The 19582-nt window shown below is 39.0% G+C and overlaps 1 protein-coding gene and 1 long non-coding RNA gene across 3 annotated transcripts in view; one reads left to right on the forward strand and one right to left on the reverse strand.

Moving 5' to 3' along the window:
- Positions 1-477: 477 nt before the first annotated feature.
- On the reverse strand, positions 478-8185 carry DYNLRB2 (dynein light chain roadblock-type 2). Of its 2 annotated transcripts, XM_075039369.1 has the most exons (4): positions 8172-8185; positions 7873-7948; positions 2702-2869; positions 478-750 (listed from the first exon to the last, which is right to left on the reverse strand). In XM_075039369.1, the coding sequence occupies exons 1-4, from the start codon at positions 8172-8174 to the stop codon at positions 707-709; spliced, it is 291 nt and encodes a 96-aa protein (XP_074895470.1). In that variant the 5' UTR covers positions 8175-8185; the 3' UTR covers positions 478-706. The 2 variants fall into 2 exon arrangements, with proteins under 2 accessions (XP_074895470.1, XP_074895469.1); XM_075039368.1 differs by lacking the exon at positions 8172-8185 and having other exon boundaries at positions 7873-8137.
- Positions 8186-8228: 43 nt separating this feature from the next.
- Positions 8229-19582, forward strand: part of LOC142036244 (uncharacterized) — an 83041-nt gene continuing 71687 nt past the window's right edge. The window contains exons 1-2 of the long non-coding RNA XR_012652126.1: positions 8229-8600; positions 10818-10929. This is a non-coding gene — a long non-coding RNA (uncharacterized LOC142036244). The remainder of the gene's footprint in view (positions 8601-10817; positions 10930-19582) is intronic.

Raw genomic sequence — 19582 nt, forward strand, 5'->3', positions numbered from 1 at the left:
GATAGCACCGTAGTGTAGTTATCAAAAAGCACCGTTTACCACTACCAACAAACTAGCAGTAGTTCTACATTAGACTGCAGGCTCAACTTTGTCTGCTTGCAATTCCCAGTAGTGAAAATATTAAATGAAGCTATTGTTTCCATCCGTAGAAATTGGAAAATAATAAAAGATAGCTTTTCTTTCACTTTTCTTCCCTTAGAAAACTTAAAAACCAGGAGTTAAAAGACAGGCCAATATCCAGTCCATCATTACTGACATGAACTACACTTGTATACTTTGATTCGTGTTAACTGTGGTGACTCTAGTTCATAGGGACACATTTATAGATGTGTCTATACACATGATCTACAACTTCCCATGAGGTATGATTTCTCTTCCAACATAACATTAGAAGTGTAAAGAGAATGATTTAATTGCAAGAATAGCTTGAACATCCATTAAAGAGAATTTTAAGCATTTTGCTTTATTATTGCTCTTCTGAGTATCAAGATAAACATACAATATTTTGATACATGTGTTATGATTTGCTCAAACACAAATTGATACAGCTACAACTGAGAACTTTAAATTGGCAACATTTCAATAATGACAGTTACACTTTATGTAAAATTACTTAGTGCTATGTTTGATATTAAATATCAACAAGTAATATTAGTTTAACAAGTAGAACTACATCACTGTCTCTAAAAATATTACCATAGTAGGACTATTCGCATGGGTTCTGAATAACGATCAGGAGATACTCCTTATCTGCAAAAAGATATAAAAATGTTTAGTTAAAATATTTTATCTTATCTCCTGATAAATACTCTTTATTCATCTATTCCTCTCCAACTTTTTATTTGTTTATAAAACATAAGCAAAAGCAATGTCATTTATATAAAAAAACATTTAGAAAACGTAAGCACTTTGTACAAAAATCTGGGATTACAGTTTAAAAAAAATCTGTGTCATAAAGCTTAACTATAGCATATTAAAACTATTTTAGTAAGCAGTAGATTTGCTTTCAAGAAGCTGTAAAGATATTTAAACAAGATGAAAAAAGTCACAAGATAAGCACCTGGAAGCTAGCACTTGTTATAATAAAAAACTTTTGACATCTGCAGCCTCTTCTGCAGGTGCAGAGAACTCTTTTCAGTTCACTAACTAGTTTATTCAAAATTGAGAACCCCATTTAGACATGAAAAAAACAGAAAAGATTTGAATAGACTTTTACTATGGATAAATTCTAAGCATGCCAGACTTTGCCTACTAATTCTAAAAGCCCAGTGAAGTTTTGGAAACAATTCAGTTGGATAGCTATTTAACATCATCTGTTTTGAATGAAACATTTCTTGAAAGTATCCAGTGAATTTAGTAGGGCCGAATCTGCTTGGGAGAGTTAAGAAGCTGCAGTCCTGCATTGTCACTTTCATCCAAAAGCAACTTAATATAAATCACAGGTGGTTCATTTGCCACCTTCTATTACAGTAAAATACAATCAAGCCTTTGAACAACTAATCTACCTGTTAGCAAAAAAGCTTCACATTTTATATCACTTATTTTCAGGCCAACATGCTTTAATAGTAACTACTCAAAAAGTCACCTCTAAAAAATAAGTGAAGGGCAAATGCAAAATAAGAATCAAGTGCATCAGTCTAAATCAATGAGCAAAAAACCATGATTTAAAAAATGCATTAGGTTTACATTCCAAAATAGAAACTAAAATTTTAATCTTAGTATCAGCTGATGACTAATGTTAACACTTAATGACAGTGCCAGGTTTCTTTCACACATACTGGTTTCATAGCAGCATTATAAATAATTCCAGGGAGGCGAGGTAATGCATACCTAGCGCAGTACCTCTGCTCTACATTTGCTGTGAAATCAGCATCGGGGGACTACCCCCGTGAAGGCTGTCTGTCACTACAAGCTCAGAGCCAATGGCCTCCCCAGTGGCTATGCTGAGGAGATCCCTGAAGCTTCCTTTTTGTTCTGCATGCCTTCATTGGATGTTTCTGTCAAAATCCTGCATACCGTTAGTCTCTCAATTAGCTAGTGCACACACTAGGATCTCGGCCCCAGCCAATCACTGCCACTTTGCCTGATTTACCTTGTACTGGTAATTGACCACAGCTTCACTACAGCTCACCTGGCCTTGTTATCCATTTTAGAGATACAGCTAACAGATTAGCATGTTAAATATAAATACATGAGTGAGAAACAGGTTGCTACATTCCCCTGGTTGTTTTAAGGAAAAAAATTATACCACAGTTACTATGTTGGTGATAATACTGCATATCTGTGACAAATCCCACCTATGGCTAGGAAGTCGTAACAACATACCAAGTAAAAAAATAATTTTTAGGGAAAAAAAAAGATTTTTTTGCATCTGTTTGAGCTAAAATGGATTTGCTGTCTTTAATACTATATATACACACACACTACTACTTGATATATATATTTGACTGGTTTTCCTTTGTGAAAACCCACAGAAACCAGAACATTAATCAGATCTAGACTTTTTTGGTTGTCTCCAAGCTTCAATACTATAAACTCTGTACATTAAAATCCTAACACATCTGGTTACATTATGAACATATGGTTATATTTTCATATAATTATTTTCAAAATGCATTTTCTATGGTAGCCTTATTTGTGAAGAATTAAAAGAAACTTAAAAGGACATACAATTCTATTGTTATTTTAATAGAAATATTACCTGGAGCTACCATAATTTCGTGTTTCTTTGATCTGATCCTAAGAAAGGTTAGATCATTCTGAGGATCAATATCTCTCACTGTGCTCCTAGCTTTCATGGTGAGCTGATGAAGAAGACCTGCATACTGGACTGTTGTAGAGTTATCGAGAGTTGTTCTTATTGGAATTCCTGCAAATAAATAATTTTCTAATAATCATTCAGTTAAGTTGCATATTCTCCATATACAGCAGATCATAAGAGAAAAAACAAGGATTTCATAGATTTTTTTTCTGTTTTGTAGCAGAAAGAAGTTACCTTGATTTCAGGTATCCATATGCTTTTTAGAGTATAATTTATATTAATCAATGGCAATTAAACGTTGAGTTGCCTTATTAAACTTTTGTAAGAGGCTACTTGCTGTTCAAGGCTCTTAAATACCTATCAAATTACATTCTGCAGTACTTAACCAGTTATGGTGCTTCATCAGTTTAAACACTGTCCTTGAGTTTGTATCTTGGCTGCAAGAATCTAACCCACACTTTACCTGTAGCATTTGGCATATGCAGTGATAGAAATTACACATTCCCAGTGAACCACCAAGAGCAATCAAAGGGCAGAAGCGGCACGTTTGCATTTGGCAAGCAAAACCACCCTTGGAACAATCCCTTCCAATCAGCGGCAAAATATTAACAAATGGTAGCACACAGTGTATTGATCCCAATTATTGAAAATAGGACCACATAGGTCAAGATTAATTTTCGATGATTTAATGAATCTTTGTTTATCAATGATTTGTCAAATCATACTTTTTATATTAATAGGCTACCAGGTGAAACTAAAAACAGGGTTCACAGTAATCCTACAAGTATAAAACTGGCTTTAATAAGCTTGTTTCACTAATAAAAAATTTATTTGACCTACTAACAAAGACAATAGATTACAAGCTGACAAGGCAATTTTCTCTTTGCATACATTTGTACTGTGTCTTCCAGATGGGCAGGACAGGAATACAAAAATAGAATAATATGACTTAAGTTGAAGAGTTTGATTATGAAAGAAGAATTAACATACAATATAGTGAATGCCAGGTAAAGAATTAGAGGCAAAGGAGTAAAAGAAATAATAGAACCACCTCAGACACTAGACTAGTCCATAATTTTCCTAGGAAAGCGTTATTTGAATCACTTGAAATCTGTGCTGTCACTTGAGAAATAATTCTGCATTGGTAGGATGTGTCATTTAGGGAAGTTGTGGTGGTGCATTTGTTCCCCCTCTCTGGGCTTATCTACAAACTTGGGAAGTCTCGGTAGGCCTTAGCATAAATGTAATGAGTTGGGCAGTTAAGCATCCCTTGACCGTACCAGGAACTCTTGCATGGCTAAGACAGAGAGCTGCACTGACCGTACCAAGGACTCCTGCTGCTTGGTGGAGGGTGGGGGCGGGAGCAGAGATAATTAGTTCACTCCTGACAAACTTGGGACATATCTCAGTGCTCTCCTAACAGCCTTGGAGCACCCTGTATCTGAATCTTAAGTCATTCTCTGAAAGCCCTGGAGCCTTCCTTATCTGAATCGTAACTCATGCCTAATGGTACCAGCACAACTGGAATCTCATTAATTTGCTGATGACTAAAGCCAGTCATCTCCCAAACCTACAAACAGTGGTACTAAGTGAGACCCTTTGAGCTCTCCTGGACCTCAGCGGGCTGCGACCAGCATCTCCCTCTGAGTGGGACACCTTTCAGAGCTCGCAAACTCTTCAGTTTGCAAAAATCGGAAGTCTGTTGCTAAAAGCTGACGAGACTTGGGCTGATACTCTTTGCTCCTTGAGGCTCAACCTTTCGCCCCTTGAGAAAGATGCCGAAGCATTTGACGTGAATATTTTCACTGAACTCGAGGGGAATTTTTAACAGGTATACCTCTTTTACCTCATTATGTGTACCTCTTAGTGTCTTTATGCATGTGTATGTACTAACCTGAATATTCTATAGCAAGTATATTACATATATTGCTTTTCAAATCTATACTTAAATTACTGTCATGAACTTTATTTGACTGTGAATGAATCTCAGGCTGCTATTATACTCACAATCTCTTTAGATATAAACCATTGCCCAAGTCTGAGACTAGGAGTTGATCCAGTTGCACCTAGACTCCGCCAGGAGTTTAGAAAGCAAGGGGGTCTCCTCTGAACCTCGTGACTCAACGGGAGGGTCTCCCCTACCTTTTCACATTCCCTATCTCTGTACAATTCACAAGAAATCAGTTCTAACTCGATTTTTCTTTGTATGTTTCTCTTTTACCCTATTGCGTCTTCGGTCTCAGTATACATAATTTTAATTTGATTCTAACTTAGTTTACCTTTGTGCATTTCATCCATTATTAAGTAATAGAGTGAACCTTGCCATCGAATTCTGTGAAGTCGTGCTTTTATATAAATTCCTATTAAATAATTTTTGCTAATACCACTGAGGTGATTCTTTAAGCAGTCCAAAACACTCTATTTCATGACAGAAGTGTACAGAATGACCCAGTACACCCTTCATGTCTAATGTTTATTACACAGATTGAAACTGATGTTTTAATGGAAACAAACAGGTGTTCCCAAGCACTGCATTAGCATGATAATATCTATATAATCGCAGCATTAAATAGTAAGTCACTTAAAAGCAGCAATGAATTAGTGTCAAGTTTATATGACCTTGTATCTAAAACATTGCTTCAACAAATACAGCACTTTTGATGAAAATGGTAAATGTTAAATGATCCTCCAAGGTCTAATAATAACATGAAAATGAGTTGACACTAGTGACATCCTTAGATTAAAGCTGAGCTATGCTTACTTTAGGACAAATTCTCTTTGCCTCTGCCACCCAAATTAGAGAAAGGCAAATAAATCCTTCATTAGAAATGCTGCAGTGTGATCTTTCTCAACTGTGAAGGCTAGCAACGGTTTATGAGATTTTCCAAATAAACAAGGTACACTTAGCACAGTGTTTCAATGAACAAATCAACTTTGAGCATTAAAATAAATGACAGCTAATATTTGTATCGGGAGTCTTTAATTTGCTATTTCACCTGCATACTATTACACCTAAGTGTACCTACACTATTACAAAAATCTTAGTAAAAGACAACTGTTTATGCTAGTGAAGAACAGAGTGTTTAATCTTTTTAGGGAACCTGAACAGCCTAAGAAACCTCACTACCGCACCACTGGATTGAGTATTTTTACGGTGATTAATTCAAATTGTACACTTGTTTGAAACATTTCAGGATAGAGAGAAATTAATTTTCTGCAGAAAGATTTGAAGTAATTAGATTGACCAGTGCTAATTACAGATATTTGGAGATGTTACCAAAACTTGCAGCTACACACCTACTTTGAAGTTTAGTTTCTGGAATCTAACTTCTTGGTACCTTGAAGGCATCCTCACAGAGTACAGACTCTCTTGTGTTCACATCTGGCATTGAAACATTTCTAAATGATAAACTAAACAGAAAATTCCTTCACTAGTCTTGTCCATCTGCTACAGTCTGGCCACATGTTCTACAGGTTTGTGTGGATGAGAAGTTTGGACAGGACACGGAGGGACTTCATACCTTGCCATGAATAATCATGTGTAAAAGAGGGAAGTGGAATGTTCTTCCTCTTTTGCAAATCAAAACTGAGACAGAGAAATCCAAAACAGCCTTTTAAAAATCATGCTGTTGTCCTAACTCTGCACAGCTATATCTGAGCTTTCTCTCAATACCATAGAATGACCACAGGTAAAGATGGACTGCAGTAGTACACCTGATTAGGAAGCATACTTGACCAACATTGTGCCAAAAAGTCAAGTTTTCCAAGTAACAGAACATAAGAAAATTGGGTTATTTTTCTGTTAGATTACATTGCTGGTTTTGCCTTGAGAAATGTATCCATCCACAAGCTCAAAAAGGATCATTTGTGTTACCTAAGTGCTTGATTTTATTCACTTCTCATTTGCAGCTTAGTCCAAGTGCTCATTGGATCAAGTCACATTCTACTTACTGAAACAGAATACAGAAATGGCCAAAATGGTACTTGTTCTGAAACCTGACTGCATTTCAGCTTGGTGAACAGCCATATCTAGACATGAGCATGCGTCGGCACAAAGCAGCTTTTCAGTTTCTATTTGCCAGGCTACGCACTTCCCTCTTGACCTGCATCATCTATTCTGTGAACAAAGACGTATTTTGCTTAACATGTCCAGGCACACAAATTTAATTGTCCACATTTTCTAAAGACTAACATTTGGGCTTCCTTCTCAGTGTTCTTTCCTCCTGTTGCTAAACTGCTGCTAGTACAAGAGATTTGGCGGGGGGTGGTGGGGTGGTGTATAAGTGAAGGAGGTCAACTAAATTATGGGCAAGGTAAACTGAGCAAGTTGTCTTTTTTCTAAAGGAATGATTAAAATGGATTAACCTGAGAAGCCTAGCTTCTGAAAACTGATTTCTGTGACCAATCTTCAGGATCACAGACAAAGCTGGACTGATGGGAAACTTGTTCTTCCTCCTATGACAACACACCATAACACAGTTTAATGAACTTGTGAATATTTAGCAGGACCAAGGAATGGCTCCCACAGCAGAAGACCAACTTTGTTTATTAGATATTTTTCTCCTTATGTTTTTGTTCTGTTGTAACTTTTGCAAGAAAGAGGCGGGGGGAGTGAAATACTATTGAATTTTCTTGCATACACAAAGAATTTTGGACTAAAAATGCCTGCAGAAGCAACACCTTAGTGCCACTCATTCTCCCTTTCTGTAACCTACCCGGAGATGTTCAAGATCTTGTTCTGAAAAATAAAGCATAGTTTGGTTGAACAAGGGGGTGAAGTAACAACGTGGAACTCCTTAACTTAAATGAAGATTGTGATGCTTCTCGTTATCTCTTCAGAGAAGACTTATGTCAACGCTCTCAACTTTTCTGCTTTCCATTAACTTGAATGAAAAACTACATCATATGGGGAGCTTCAAGAAATGGCCACAACCCAAACGTTCATGTCTTAAGATGAAACACCCATTCCTGAAAATCACGCCACCTTCCATAAAACATCGCAAGCGGATTGCGTTAACACCTCATAGCTTGCAATTTTGCGCTTAGGAGTTAGTACGCCCGTTGCCACTACCAAGCTCGTTACTTGGAGGACGCAGAGGAGGTTTTTTTACCTTCGGCGTTCACAACCATAGTCGCGACAACCCCTCTGTGGGCTTGAATCCTCTTGAGGGTTTCCTCCACCTCAGCCTGTGAGGAGAGAGGACACCACAGCACCCGCGCAACCCCCACAGCTCCGCCCCACGGCGACCGCGGGCCCCCGTGAGGACGCCGCGGGGTCGCCGTGCCCGACAGCAGCCCCGGAGCCTCTGCCCTCTGCTCCCCCCCCCGCCGCCGCCCGCTCCCCAGCGCCGCCGGCCGCCCCGTTCCCCCTCTCATCGCCGGGGGCGGCGGGCGGGAGCGGCGCCATTACCATGGCCTCGCCGCCGCCGCCGTTGCTATGGAGCGGCGGAAGTGACGGCGGGGAGCGGCAGCGCGGGCCGAGCGCGGCCCCCGAGGGGACGGTGCCGCCTCACGGCGGGCTGCGACCACCCACCCGGGGCCGGCGGGCGCAGTGGGGGTCCGAGGTCTGTGCTGGGACCCCACAGCTCACGCCCGAGGGGCGGGCAGGAGAGAAGCCCCTCAAAGGGCCGAGGACAAGGGCACCTGCAGCACGGCCTGGGGGGGCAGCAGCCGCCCAGGCCCGCGCTTAAGTGGAGCGCGGAGGGCGTGAGGGGAGGCCCCAGGTGGGGCTCGTCAGGGCAGTGAGGGCTTATTAGCGCTTTCAAGGGGCCTACGGCTATTAGTGTCATTTCTGCTTTGGACAGTCTTGTGGCTCAGCTCTGTTGATGGACTCTGGCTGGTAGGTGAGGTAAAATGAACCCAAGCGGCCTTCGTTGTTGTAGTAGAGTGTTTATTTTATTTTACTTTTTTTTTTAATTTTAAAGCTGAGGATGATGCTGACCAAATCCCAAGGATAACTAGTTTAGCTGCTGCTGTCAGAAAAAAGCATTTTGCTTCTGCCTGTGTACAAGCATTGCCTTGTCTGCTCTCTTTTTTCCACAAGTGTGGAAAAAAAATATTGTGTGGGTGTGCAGAGCTTGTTTTTCACCAGTAGAACCTTTCCAGTTTAGCTGTACTGTGATTACTGTGTATAGATAGATAAATCATCTTCATAAGAAGTGTCATGAGTGGCCGTAGCTTACTAGACTTTTCAAATGGGTGTAAGCCACTTTTACAATGCTGTGGTATAAATAAGTTTCCTGAGTGTTTCTATTCTTTACCAAAATAGTAGGGGAACAAACTTTACATGCAAGATAGTTGAAGAGCCATTTTTCTCCATGCACACAGTAAATAGTACTGATATGTTCAAAAGACTCTTACATGTCTTTTTAAGAGAAGGGGGCTGGTCTTACCAAGTCTTCTGTGTTGTATGTGAAGCTTCTTGTGTTCTTGTCATTGGAGTGACTTTTAGCTGCTCTGCTCTGAAGAGTTGGCAAGTTTACAAAGTTTGGTGTTTTGGGAAGCCAGCAGCCCCCCCCCCCCTTTTTTTTTTTAAACAGAGAGGTCTTAAGACAAGCTAGTTATTAATCTGCAACTCTTTCAGGACCCAGTTGTATTTGAAACTTGCAACAGTATATCAGCACATAATTTAATGCAGTTTACGGCCCTATGTTGGAGAGAAAATAACTTCAGTGTGTGGGATTGCCCTATCTATTGCAACAATATTATTCTAGGCATTTATTAAGTTTCAGACTGGCAGGGGCCAGCATAAATCAGAAGTGTTGAAGTTGCTGTGTATTCAGATAAGTATAACTGAATGGAAAATCTGGCTTATGAGGGAAGGGAGAAATTATCAGAAATTCCAGTATATTTATTTCAAAAGCTGCTATATTAGAAGCTAACCCAACATCCTATGACATGCTATGGAAGGTAATCAAGAGCACTATGCCTACAGCTGATACTGGTCCATATGAATTACTGCATCAGCTGTGTGAATTGTTTTCACCTGTGAACAGTTTAGCCAGCAGTGAAATTTACATTGATACATCTGTGCAGTTTTGTTACAGTAAGAAGTATGGTGTTCTGAATTTTTGGAAATGAGGTATCTTTACATATATTTTTTCTTTTTTTTTTTTTTTTTAACAATTGGAAGCACTCGTGCATGATTATTGAATCTGACCGGAGCATCTGCTGGGCAATTTTGTTTTAATACAATCAGTAGATGCTCTTAAATGAAAACTTATAGGTTATACAATATAAACCTGGTCCTACTGTTGGTGGTGGTCACAGTAGTGATCCTTGCTATTATAGTCCATATAAAGTCAGCACATTGTAGGATAACATAATATATGGGATGGTGGTGATCCTACTCCCAGTTACTGGACTGGCAATTCCAGGGATTTAGAAAAAAAAAAAAAAGAGGAGGAGTTTTTCCACTTACTCTGTAGCCCTGTTGCTATTTTTTAATTTTCTAAGGCTTCTTTCAAGACCACTGTTTTCCTTCATGGATGCAAGATGCCTACGTGTCTTTTAAAAACCAATAAAAATACCAGCTCAGCTTTGCAAAAAATACTGAACTGGAGCCAAAATGACAGCTAGCATGATGCAGGATTATTCTTGGAAGCATTATTTATGCTCAGCATGAAAGACTGAAACACGCAGACTTTTACAGACACTCAGATAGGCTTTGTCTCAGACTTAGACTCATAACTACAAATGAAAATATTTTCTTAGTTACTTGAAATTTAACTGATTAATTCAGATTCCAAGCAACATAATTATTCTTTTGATATACAGTAGTGAGTGCAGTATTAGGAACAGAGTGATACTTCTTGAGAACTGGAAACTCCTCATCATCTAGGACTGGAGTCTTGCAAATGCTTATCTGTGTGAATAAGTTTAAGTATTTGCTGGTAAATGTAGCAAGTGAGAAGCTTAAACTTCAGGTGCTTGCACTTGAGGTCTGGTGTTTCTGCATTTATAGTTAACACTGAAGAAAAAAAATCAACGGAAAGATGGAAAATACTTATAACTATTCTGTCTCTCTCTTTTTTTTTTTTTTTTTTTTTTCCCCAAGCTGTGACAGAAGATGTAATTCTCTATGTTGAAACCAGGAGGAGGATTTTGCTGGTCAGTACATGAGAATTTCATTCCTTCCTAGCTGCTTGAACCTGGAGACCCAGGAAGAGGTAGGGAGGGAGTGAAGTACATTGAGGGACTTGAGCTACACTGAAGTGCTGTAAACAATCTTGATTTGCTGCCAGCCATTATGAAATAACGTAAATCAATTCAGGAAGAACTTTGCTTTTTATAACCAGTAATCTTGATTACAAGTAACTGTAAAGGTCTGCCAGCTATTACGATAGCTCCCTCGCCCATGTTGTAGAATATCTCCAGAAGGTTTCAGTTTTGTTGGCCTATAAAGTGGAGTGAACTCATGCATGACCAACAGTGATGCTGTTGATGACCATAGAGTTGGTTCTTTCAGTTTTTTCCTCTATGCTGTTATTTCTAGCCAAATAGTCTCCAAGGAAATGTGGCATAGTAGCTGAAAGCTTAGAGTCCATTCACAGGCACACAGCCCTTACACATGTCTAAAATAAATGGCTGATTATTTGGTATTACATGATTATTTTGACACAATACTGAGAAAAAGAGAAATACAAATTGTGTTCAGGTGTACAAAAGTTTGAATTTTTAATGCAGATGTGTCACTATAAGTCATGCTGCTGGTCAGTCACATATCAACCAATGAACGGGAGCTATGGTTTGGATTTATTGCCCACAAAGTCTGTGGAGCAATCGCATTCTGAATATTCTCAATTAATTCTTGGTCTTTCAGTCTCTAAGGAGCTGGCTCAGAGCTTCATAGAAGTAACAAAAGGATTGAACTTTGCTATCCTCAGAAGGCTTCAGGAGCAAAAATGTTATTTTATGGCAGTAGCAGAGTTAAGTTATGGGGGAGAGTGTGCCAAGCTGAAAGTAGTCAAAGCGAGGTTTGGGGTGTCTGTGGATGGAAAAAATAATCAGTAGGGCTCCAGGGCTGTACCTGTCCATCTCCTCCTGTTTTAACAGTTCTGCACTGAGCAATGAGTTGTTGTCAGCACCTCCTATGTGTGAAATATAATAAACTGTGATCTCTATTATTCAATTAAAAACCTCTTCCCTTTCCCTGATTGAAATTTGGCTTTGGTTTTATTAAGAGACCTCCTTTAAAAAGGTGAAAACTAAGGAAAACAGAGTAAAGGCCCTGCCTTTTTCCACCTGAAAAAGGTCTTATAGCAAGCATGTGACCCAGAGTGGATGAGATCAAGATATTTCCCAATCTGACTGTTGATAAAGTTTTTTTGGTTCTTATCTTCTGTTACCTCTATGAATCCAAATATAAACCGAGAAAGTATTTAAGAAAAACTGTATGTCATGTAGGCATGTATGAAACAATTTTAAAGTTACTCTGTAGCTAAATGTTAGAATGAAAATTTGCTCAAAATATTTTGTTGTGTGAAGGTTATTTTCTTTTCCCCAGAACTTTTGAGAGCAGTTTCCCAGGTTTTTTGCCCATTGTGTGAGGCATTTCTAGCTCAAATCCTCTAGATGGTGCTACAGCTACAGCACATGGAAGCGAACTTGCTGTTAGGTTTTGTGTCTTGCTTGTTGAAATGCCACTTCACTTAAGTCAGGTATCATAGGAAAGGATTAATGACTTCAGCTATGATGCTATTTACAGGTTTTTTGCAAGGAGGAGTCAGCATAGGTGGATTACCTATCCTGAGCTAAGTAAGAGTAGAACTTTTTTTTGTAGATACAGAAATCTTGCAGGAACTGTTGTGTGGTCAAATTATCCGCTCATCTCTTGAAACCATACCTTGAGTGCTGACAAGGGCAGAAGTGGCCAACTGTAGCCTGTGGTGCTGATTAAGTGACAGCAATAAGCCTCTTAAAACTCCCAGCAGATGTTGCTGCTTTCGTATGCTAATGGCAACTTCACAAACCATTTTCTCTTCCTTCTGAGAGCGGATGTAAGTACATGAAAATTGCTTTCTTATATCAAGAGCAAATTGATAATAACCTTGGTTCAGTTGTAAGGCAGAAGCTGTAGAGGCACTTTATTTGGTAATTGCAGAAAGCTTGTGCAGAACTTCATCAAAATTTTTTTTTGTATTCTGCTAACTTTTCTTGTACTGAAGTAGTTAAACAAAATCTGAATCATGAGCACACTGCTACCTGGGCTTTTAAACCATCCACTTGAAGGCTTTCAGACTGGCATGTGAATCTGCTCTAGTACATTTGCCCTATTACCTCTAAGGTAGACACTCCCCTGCTACCCTGGTTATTTCAGTGGGTAAAGTTTAGTCAGAACAGGCAGTCAGTTTATCAGTAGTATTCCTCAGCTTTTGGTGACCTAATATGATGCTTTGTGTGGTCTGCTGTGAATATGCAAAAAAGAGTTGTGCATCACAGAGGAGTATGCCTCTAGCCACTAGCCATATATGCTAGTGTTCCACAGTCCTGCCTTCATAGGAAATGCCCACAGTATGAAGCAGTAAGAGTTTAGAGAATGCCTCTACTGATGGCTGAATCGTATTGAGGTTAGTACTGTTGCTGACAGTGAAGGCTGTGTTTGTGATTAACTTGTGTGAAAACACTGGGGTCCAGAAGTGTGAAAACAGAGGGGCATAATCTGGGAAGGGGACCAACTATCTAGTCTCTGTTATAACTGAGTCTTATGTTTAGCTCAAGGGTATAGACTATGTCCTGTATAAGAATAAGAAGGAACTTGACCATTTTCATAAAACATCTGTCTGTAAAAGGTGTTTTCAGACAATAATAAATGAGTAGCCTGAGCCATGGAATTGCATTTAAAAACTTCATTTCACTTGGATAATTGCATCCTTTCTGATGTAAGTTGATACCATGCATTTTAGATTCTTTGTGAGGCTGAATAAAATTTGGTCGGCATTTTCCAAATAAATAATTTAAGGTGCTTTTTGTACTTCTGTTTTACGAGATGAAATACTGGTATCCTCTTCACTTGACACTATTAAAACATCTATAATATTCTTCATAGAGTAGAGAGTTTACTTACTGGCCAGATTTCATTTTGGGTAGCAGCAGTCTGTCCAAGGGTAAGCTATAGTTTCTATTAGATGTCGCAATAGTGATTCTGAGGTGATTAGTGGCAGCAGCTAAAGTTCACTGTTTCTGCTTCCTGTCTTAGATGTCTATTTAGCGTTATTTGCCCTCTTTAAAGTACAGCTGTCCTTCAGTCCAGAAGAGAAGTGAATGACCATAGCATCTGTAAAGTTTGTGTGTATATTTTTCATATTGCTGAGGCATTTCAGTTTGCAATAACTGAAAGAAAAAACCCACAAGCTTCTGTGACCAGTTCTGGCTACTAAGTGTGCATACGCACATTCAAAAGTTCAACAGAGATAACCAGAAACTAGACGGTTCCCTGCCAATCACCAGTTAAAGTTAAAATGCCTATTTTAATACCTTGCATATCTGCAGTGTAGTGGCTAACCTTGGGACACAGCAAGCTGTAGAGGCTAATAAAAGGTGGGATTGGGGCTCTTAAACAAGAAGAGCCTTTTTCCCACTCTGTGGTGTTCAAATGTGAAAGACAGTATTAGACTGGCTGTAGTTCCCATCTTGGGAGAAAGACTGGATACAGCTGGGCTCCTGGCAATTTCTGTCTTTATACATAATCATCAAAAGCCTGGACAACAACTGCCAATGGATAGTAAACTATTACAGAATTGGGGTGAAACTTACTATCGATATTTTTTGGACAAGAGCTATATTTCTCATTACTTGAGTGTTCTGGGTGATCTTTGATGAAGGCCTCAATTAAACTGTCCAAAAATGCAGCTTGTAGTTTGATGATGCAATATTCTTATTTATTATTTCTTTATCTCAGTTTGGTCCAGAAGTAAGAGTTCCAAAGTATCATAAAGAGTCAGTGTTTAACCAAAGAAATCTGAAAACACCACAGCAAGTGTACACACATAATTAGATATCATGATATTTCTCCATCACCAACAATATGAGCTCATTTACTAGGGTAAGACTGCTTGGAGCAATTTTGTTATTAGGAGTTTCTCCTGAAGGCTTTTTTTAATATAAAGAAAGTTTGCGAACTTAATTGTGAGAGTTATTGGGACCATTGCTCATAGAACAATGATGAGGAAAGTAGTTAGAAGTGAGTATAAGGCAGATTACATTAAATATGAGGGAGATTAAATTTTGATTTGCATTTGCAGTTATTCTGGAAAAATCAGAATTCCTGGTTTTAAAGAAAAACAAATGCAATTGTAGAATTTATTTTACATCACTAATCTGTTTGGAAAACATCTGTGTTTATACAAGACACTGACTATTTTCCTAAATGCTGCCCCTTGCGCATGGTGGGATTTTGCTGTAACCAGTAACTCCTAGACCAGATTACCTGAAAGAGAAAGGGAGCTCTTGATAGAGATACTTATTTTGAGATTCACATCCATTACTTGTCTGACAGAACTCAAGCTGCTGTAAACTTTCTGTCCAGTGTGAAAACTGTGGAGTTTTTGTAGTTGTTATAATCAGAATTAGTGCAACTAGAGACTTGTTCTTTTGGTATTGGTGTTAATCTTGTATTGTTTTTAACCCTTTCTTCTTTGTAGGCTTCTCAAGATTGCATATCTGGGTCCAAAACCAGAAATAAATTCAGTAGTAAACCAGAAAGCTTTTAGGTGGTATGTGGCCATTGTAAAACTTTTGGAAGGAGTAAGGATTTGTGCTAGGTTGAGTTGTTTTATAACCCAGCATTGCAGCCTCACCAGTTGCATTCTTCCTGCATGTGTCACTAACTTAGTGAACCTTTAAATGCTTTAGTCACCTTCTTTAGCTCTATGTCAGCTAACCAGCAAAATGCATTATTCAGTTCAGTCTTTCCACAGCTAGAAAGCTTAGAAAAATGCCAAGAGAATGATAGTTCTAAAGGTACACTGAAGTGGCGTCAAAGCAGCATCCTGTGACAAATTTCTGTAGTGCTCTTGGAACTGGCAAGCTCTCAAGTAAATGTAAATATATGACTTTGACATCATTAGAGTGGAACCAGAAGCCACAGTGAAATACTGTATGCTATCTTTCATGTGGTGGAAATGTTCCTGTGAGGTTGTACATGTAAATTAAAAAATAGCCATTGGCACATGGTTTCCAAGTAACCAATGTATAAACATGGGTATGTGCTCTCTAAACACAACTTGAATTACACCATCAATCATGATTCGTGGGATTCTGTGTTCTCTTTCAAGTGGACACTTCAGTGCATCGTCAATAGCAGTGATCCATGATGTGAGGGCAGGAGCTACTGCCAAGTGCCAAATGTTGAAGGCACACTTCAGTCTAATCCAGCTCCTTTCCCCTTCTTTGCATATCTTATTAATGTTTTCTCAAAATAGAATACCCCGTTTCTTGAATGTAAGTTTTTACAACAGCTTACTGAGCAGGGGGATTTATTTTGTTTCTTTAGGGAAGATCTCATCTCCTTCAGAAATTGGTCTTTCAGAAGGTGTCAATTATCAGAGTTCCTGAATAGATCACAGGCAGGGATAGTATATCCCAATATCCCCTTGAGCTCAGGGGAAGAAGTGAAATGGGAAACTGAAGCATCGAAAGGTGATGATGTCCTTCCTTTTATCCTAACATCCTAACATCTTTCCTGGATTTTATGCAATGTTCAAGTTCAGGTCCTCTATATTTGAGGCAGGTTTCCCATGTTCTAAGCAGTTGTTTTAAACCCATATTGCACCCTGTGTTTTGTGTGGCTTTTTCCTAATCTCTCCTTTTGTTGCTGTTTTACTTTGACCCATTAAATATTTAAGTATTTGCTAGAAAACTTTTCTCATCTCATCTGCTGAAATTGCACATGAATGAAAATTCAAAACTGTTGCCAGCTTCCTTATGTACAGCAGCTATTATAAGAAAGTAAGTTCAGTAGCCATTCAGTGTTAAACTGTTATCACAATTTGTAAGTGATAGTGCAGAGTGCTGGTACTTACAGGTTTTCAGGCTGTGATTCTCTTGATCAAAGAAACAATCTCTGCTGCGGTATGAGTCTGTTGTTTGACAGCATTTGTTATAGTGTCTTCTTCCTCCTCTCTGACAAGTGAATGTGAGCCTTTTCAGCTTGCACAGCCCAAGGATTTATACTGAATAAACTCTGCTTGGAGACTCTCATGTCAATATAATAAACAGCTTTGGTTCTAGACTTAAAATCCTTTAAAAAAAAAATATGCCAGTGATAGTTGCCAAACAAATGTCTAAGCTCACTGGGCATAAGTGGAATTTTGGTTACAGCATGCTCAGTGTGCAGGTAGGATGCAATTCAGGCAAGTAGAATGTAGCTGTCGCTCAACATTAGGGTAGCTTTTAAAAAACAGAAATTAAAAAAAAAGTATAGTTTTGTTCTTAAGTTATAACAGATGGATATAATTTTCTTTAGAAAGTCAGCTTTTAACTCTTTATGTTGGCAAGCTGCTATTCTAATGGCTATTCAGATCTGCTCCCATGTCTTAATTCAGGGAACTTTGTTTTCTCTTAAGTTGCCAGTCTTATGATGGTTCAACTGTGCTGACTTCAGTGGTTGTAATTTTGAGTGAGGGAAGGGAACTGGCTTCAAGGGCTGCCAGGAGAATGCTAGGATACCATCTCAGGTACTGATTCTGGGATGTGCTTAGCTGGCTGCCCACAGTGCCAGCTGAAATCTGTGTAGCTCAGGTTATTTAAAACATCTAATGCTGTACATTGAGTGGGTGTCTTCTTGTGAGGTTTTTTTCTCCCTCTGCTTATGGTGATGCAGCAATCGTTATCCATGAGAACATATTGCTGAGAAGTGTGACAATGGCAAGTCCCTTAACTGCTGAGTGGTGGCATTGATGCATGAGGGATGATATTTAAATAGCACTTATTGGTCAAACAACATTGACATAATGTGGAGCCATGACAAGCTGAGCCTGAATTCCATACCTAAAGAAGGTAAGCAAGCAGGTTAGGTTGTAGTTTGACCCCCAGGTGCTAGGTGTGCGACAGCAGTCGGTCAGTTCCTTGTTATGATCTCTTGATGTGCACATGCATGCACTCTGCCCTCCTGTTCAAAGTTTTTTATCCTCTTGTGTAATTCCTAAAGCAAGTTTGTGTACCTTACCCCTCTCATCCGGGACTACGCTTGGTCCTGGTAAATTTTCTGTGACACAGCTACTACTGCACCTCTCATGCCCTCAGTGCACTTGACTCCTTGACTGATAACATAATGAAGGTGGAACGGATACATGGTTCTGAGAAAAATCAATACTTTGAAGAATGTCCTGGATGTTTTTTTTACTGGAAGTTTTACAATTTCTGGGAAATAACTACGTCATGCAGTGGTTCTTGCAGTTGGACAAAGTGCTTTAATGTGGCATTAGAAAGGGCACCTTTTAGGATGCTTGCTACTTCATGAATGACACGCTTGATTCATGTTCATCTTTGGTCAAAACTACCTTTTAGTTTGGATTTAATCAGTCAGTTGTTCCACGAGGATGTAGCTCTATTTCTGGTCTAGTTCTGTGCTAGAATGAACACTGCATTAAGGCATAAATATCTTAACAACTTTAACCACATGCTAGCTTTTCTAGAAAGCATACTTAAGAACTAAAATTGTAAACTATTCATAAATGTCTAGTTAGTTGACCACTCTTTGGTAAAGATAAGAGCTTTGAAGCAAGCTTGGACTTTCTGTGCAGCCTTTTAAATCCCAGCTGGGGCTGAATGATCTTTAACAAAAAGCCAACCAAGGCTGCAGATTGGAGCCTGTCAAGTACAGATCCTCCACTGCTCCATCATTTGGAACTTCAAAATCTCTTAGGAAAAGCTGTAATAATTGACTTGGCAGATTAAGTACAACTGCTGCACCTGTAGAGCTTTTTCCTGCTCAAATTTTAGAGAACAGCATTTCTTTGGGGCTACCCAGCATATACTTCTACTTTGAAACAAATGTTGTGCTTTCTTTGGGGTTTAATGCTGTACTGAGCAAAGAATGATATCCATTTGAGGCAGTCAAGTTATATAGTACCTGTAAAGCTGAAATCCCAGTCTCGTTTCTTTGCACTGTCTCAGTTCTCTTCCCTTTAAAATCAATGGCAGCACTGTAATTTTAACAGGAACACATCTGGTTTTTGAGAGCTTGTGCAAGTTTCCCCTCAAGGAAAATAACAAATTGGTATTAATATTTGTAATGCCTGAAGAGGACTGGATATGATATAGTGAAGATGAACCAAAGACAGGCACTATTCACTAATGCATGCATAAGTTCTTTGGTCAGCACCTGATCCTGAAATCTGCCTTCATTTTGAAGGCTAGGTGGAGTATCAGCACTTCCATAGTGGATCAGAGCTGTGAGTATTCTAGATCAGTATCTTGTGTCTGACAGTATTCAGTATATTGTGTTTTTACAGGCAGGTGAGGGACATTTTGCTATATAAATGTTAAAAAGAAGGTATCATTTTTCTGTGCTAAGAGTTCACCTCTTGTTGGGGATCTTTAGTTCCTTAACCTCACAGAGAACCAGAAGGTCTTGGCCTGTTAATGATGTGTTGTGTGATCTTGAGCAAACTACTTCACTTCCTTGTGCTCTGCTTCCCCTCCCACTCTTTTCTGTCAGTTTTCCAGAGTACAGGCTTTCTGCTATGTGCTTGCTCAGTGTCTAGTACAACAGGGCCCTGATCTCTTTTGGGGCCTTTAAATACTACCACTATATAAAATAAAAATAATCCATCTCACAAATAGGGATACAGGCTGGGAATTTCAAAAGGGCAGAAGAAC

This window comes from Buteo buteo, chromosome 11, assembly GCF_964188355.1.
Source record: "Buteo buteo chromosome 11, bButBut1.hap1.1, whole genome shotgun sequence".
Lineage (NCBI taxonomy): Eukaryota > Metazoa > Chordata > Aves > Accipitriformes > Accipitridae > Buteo > Buteo buteo.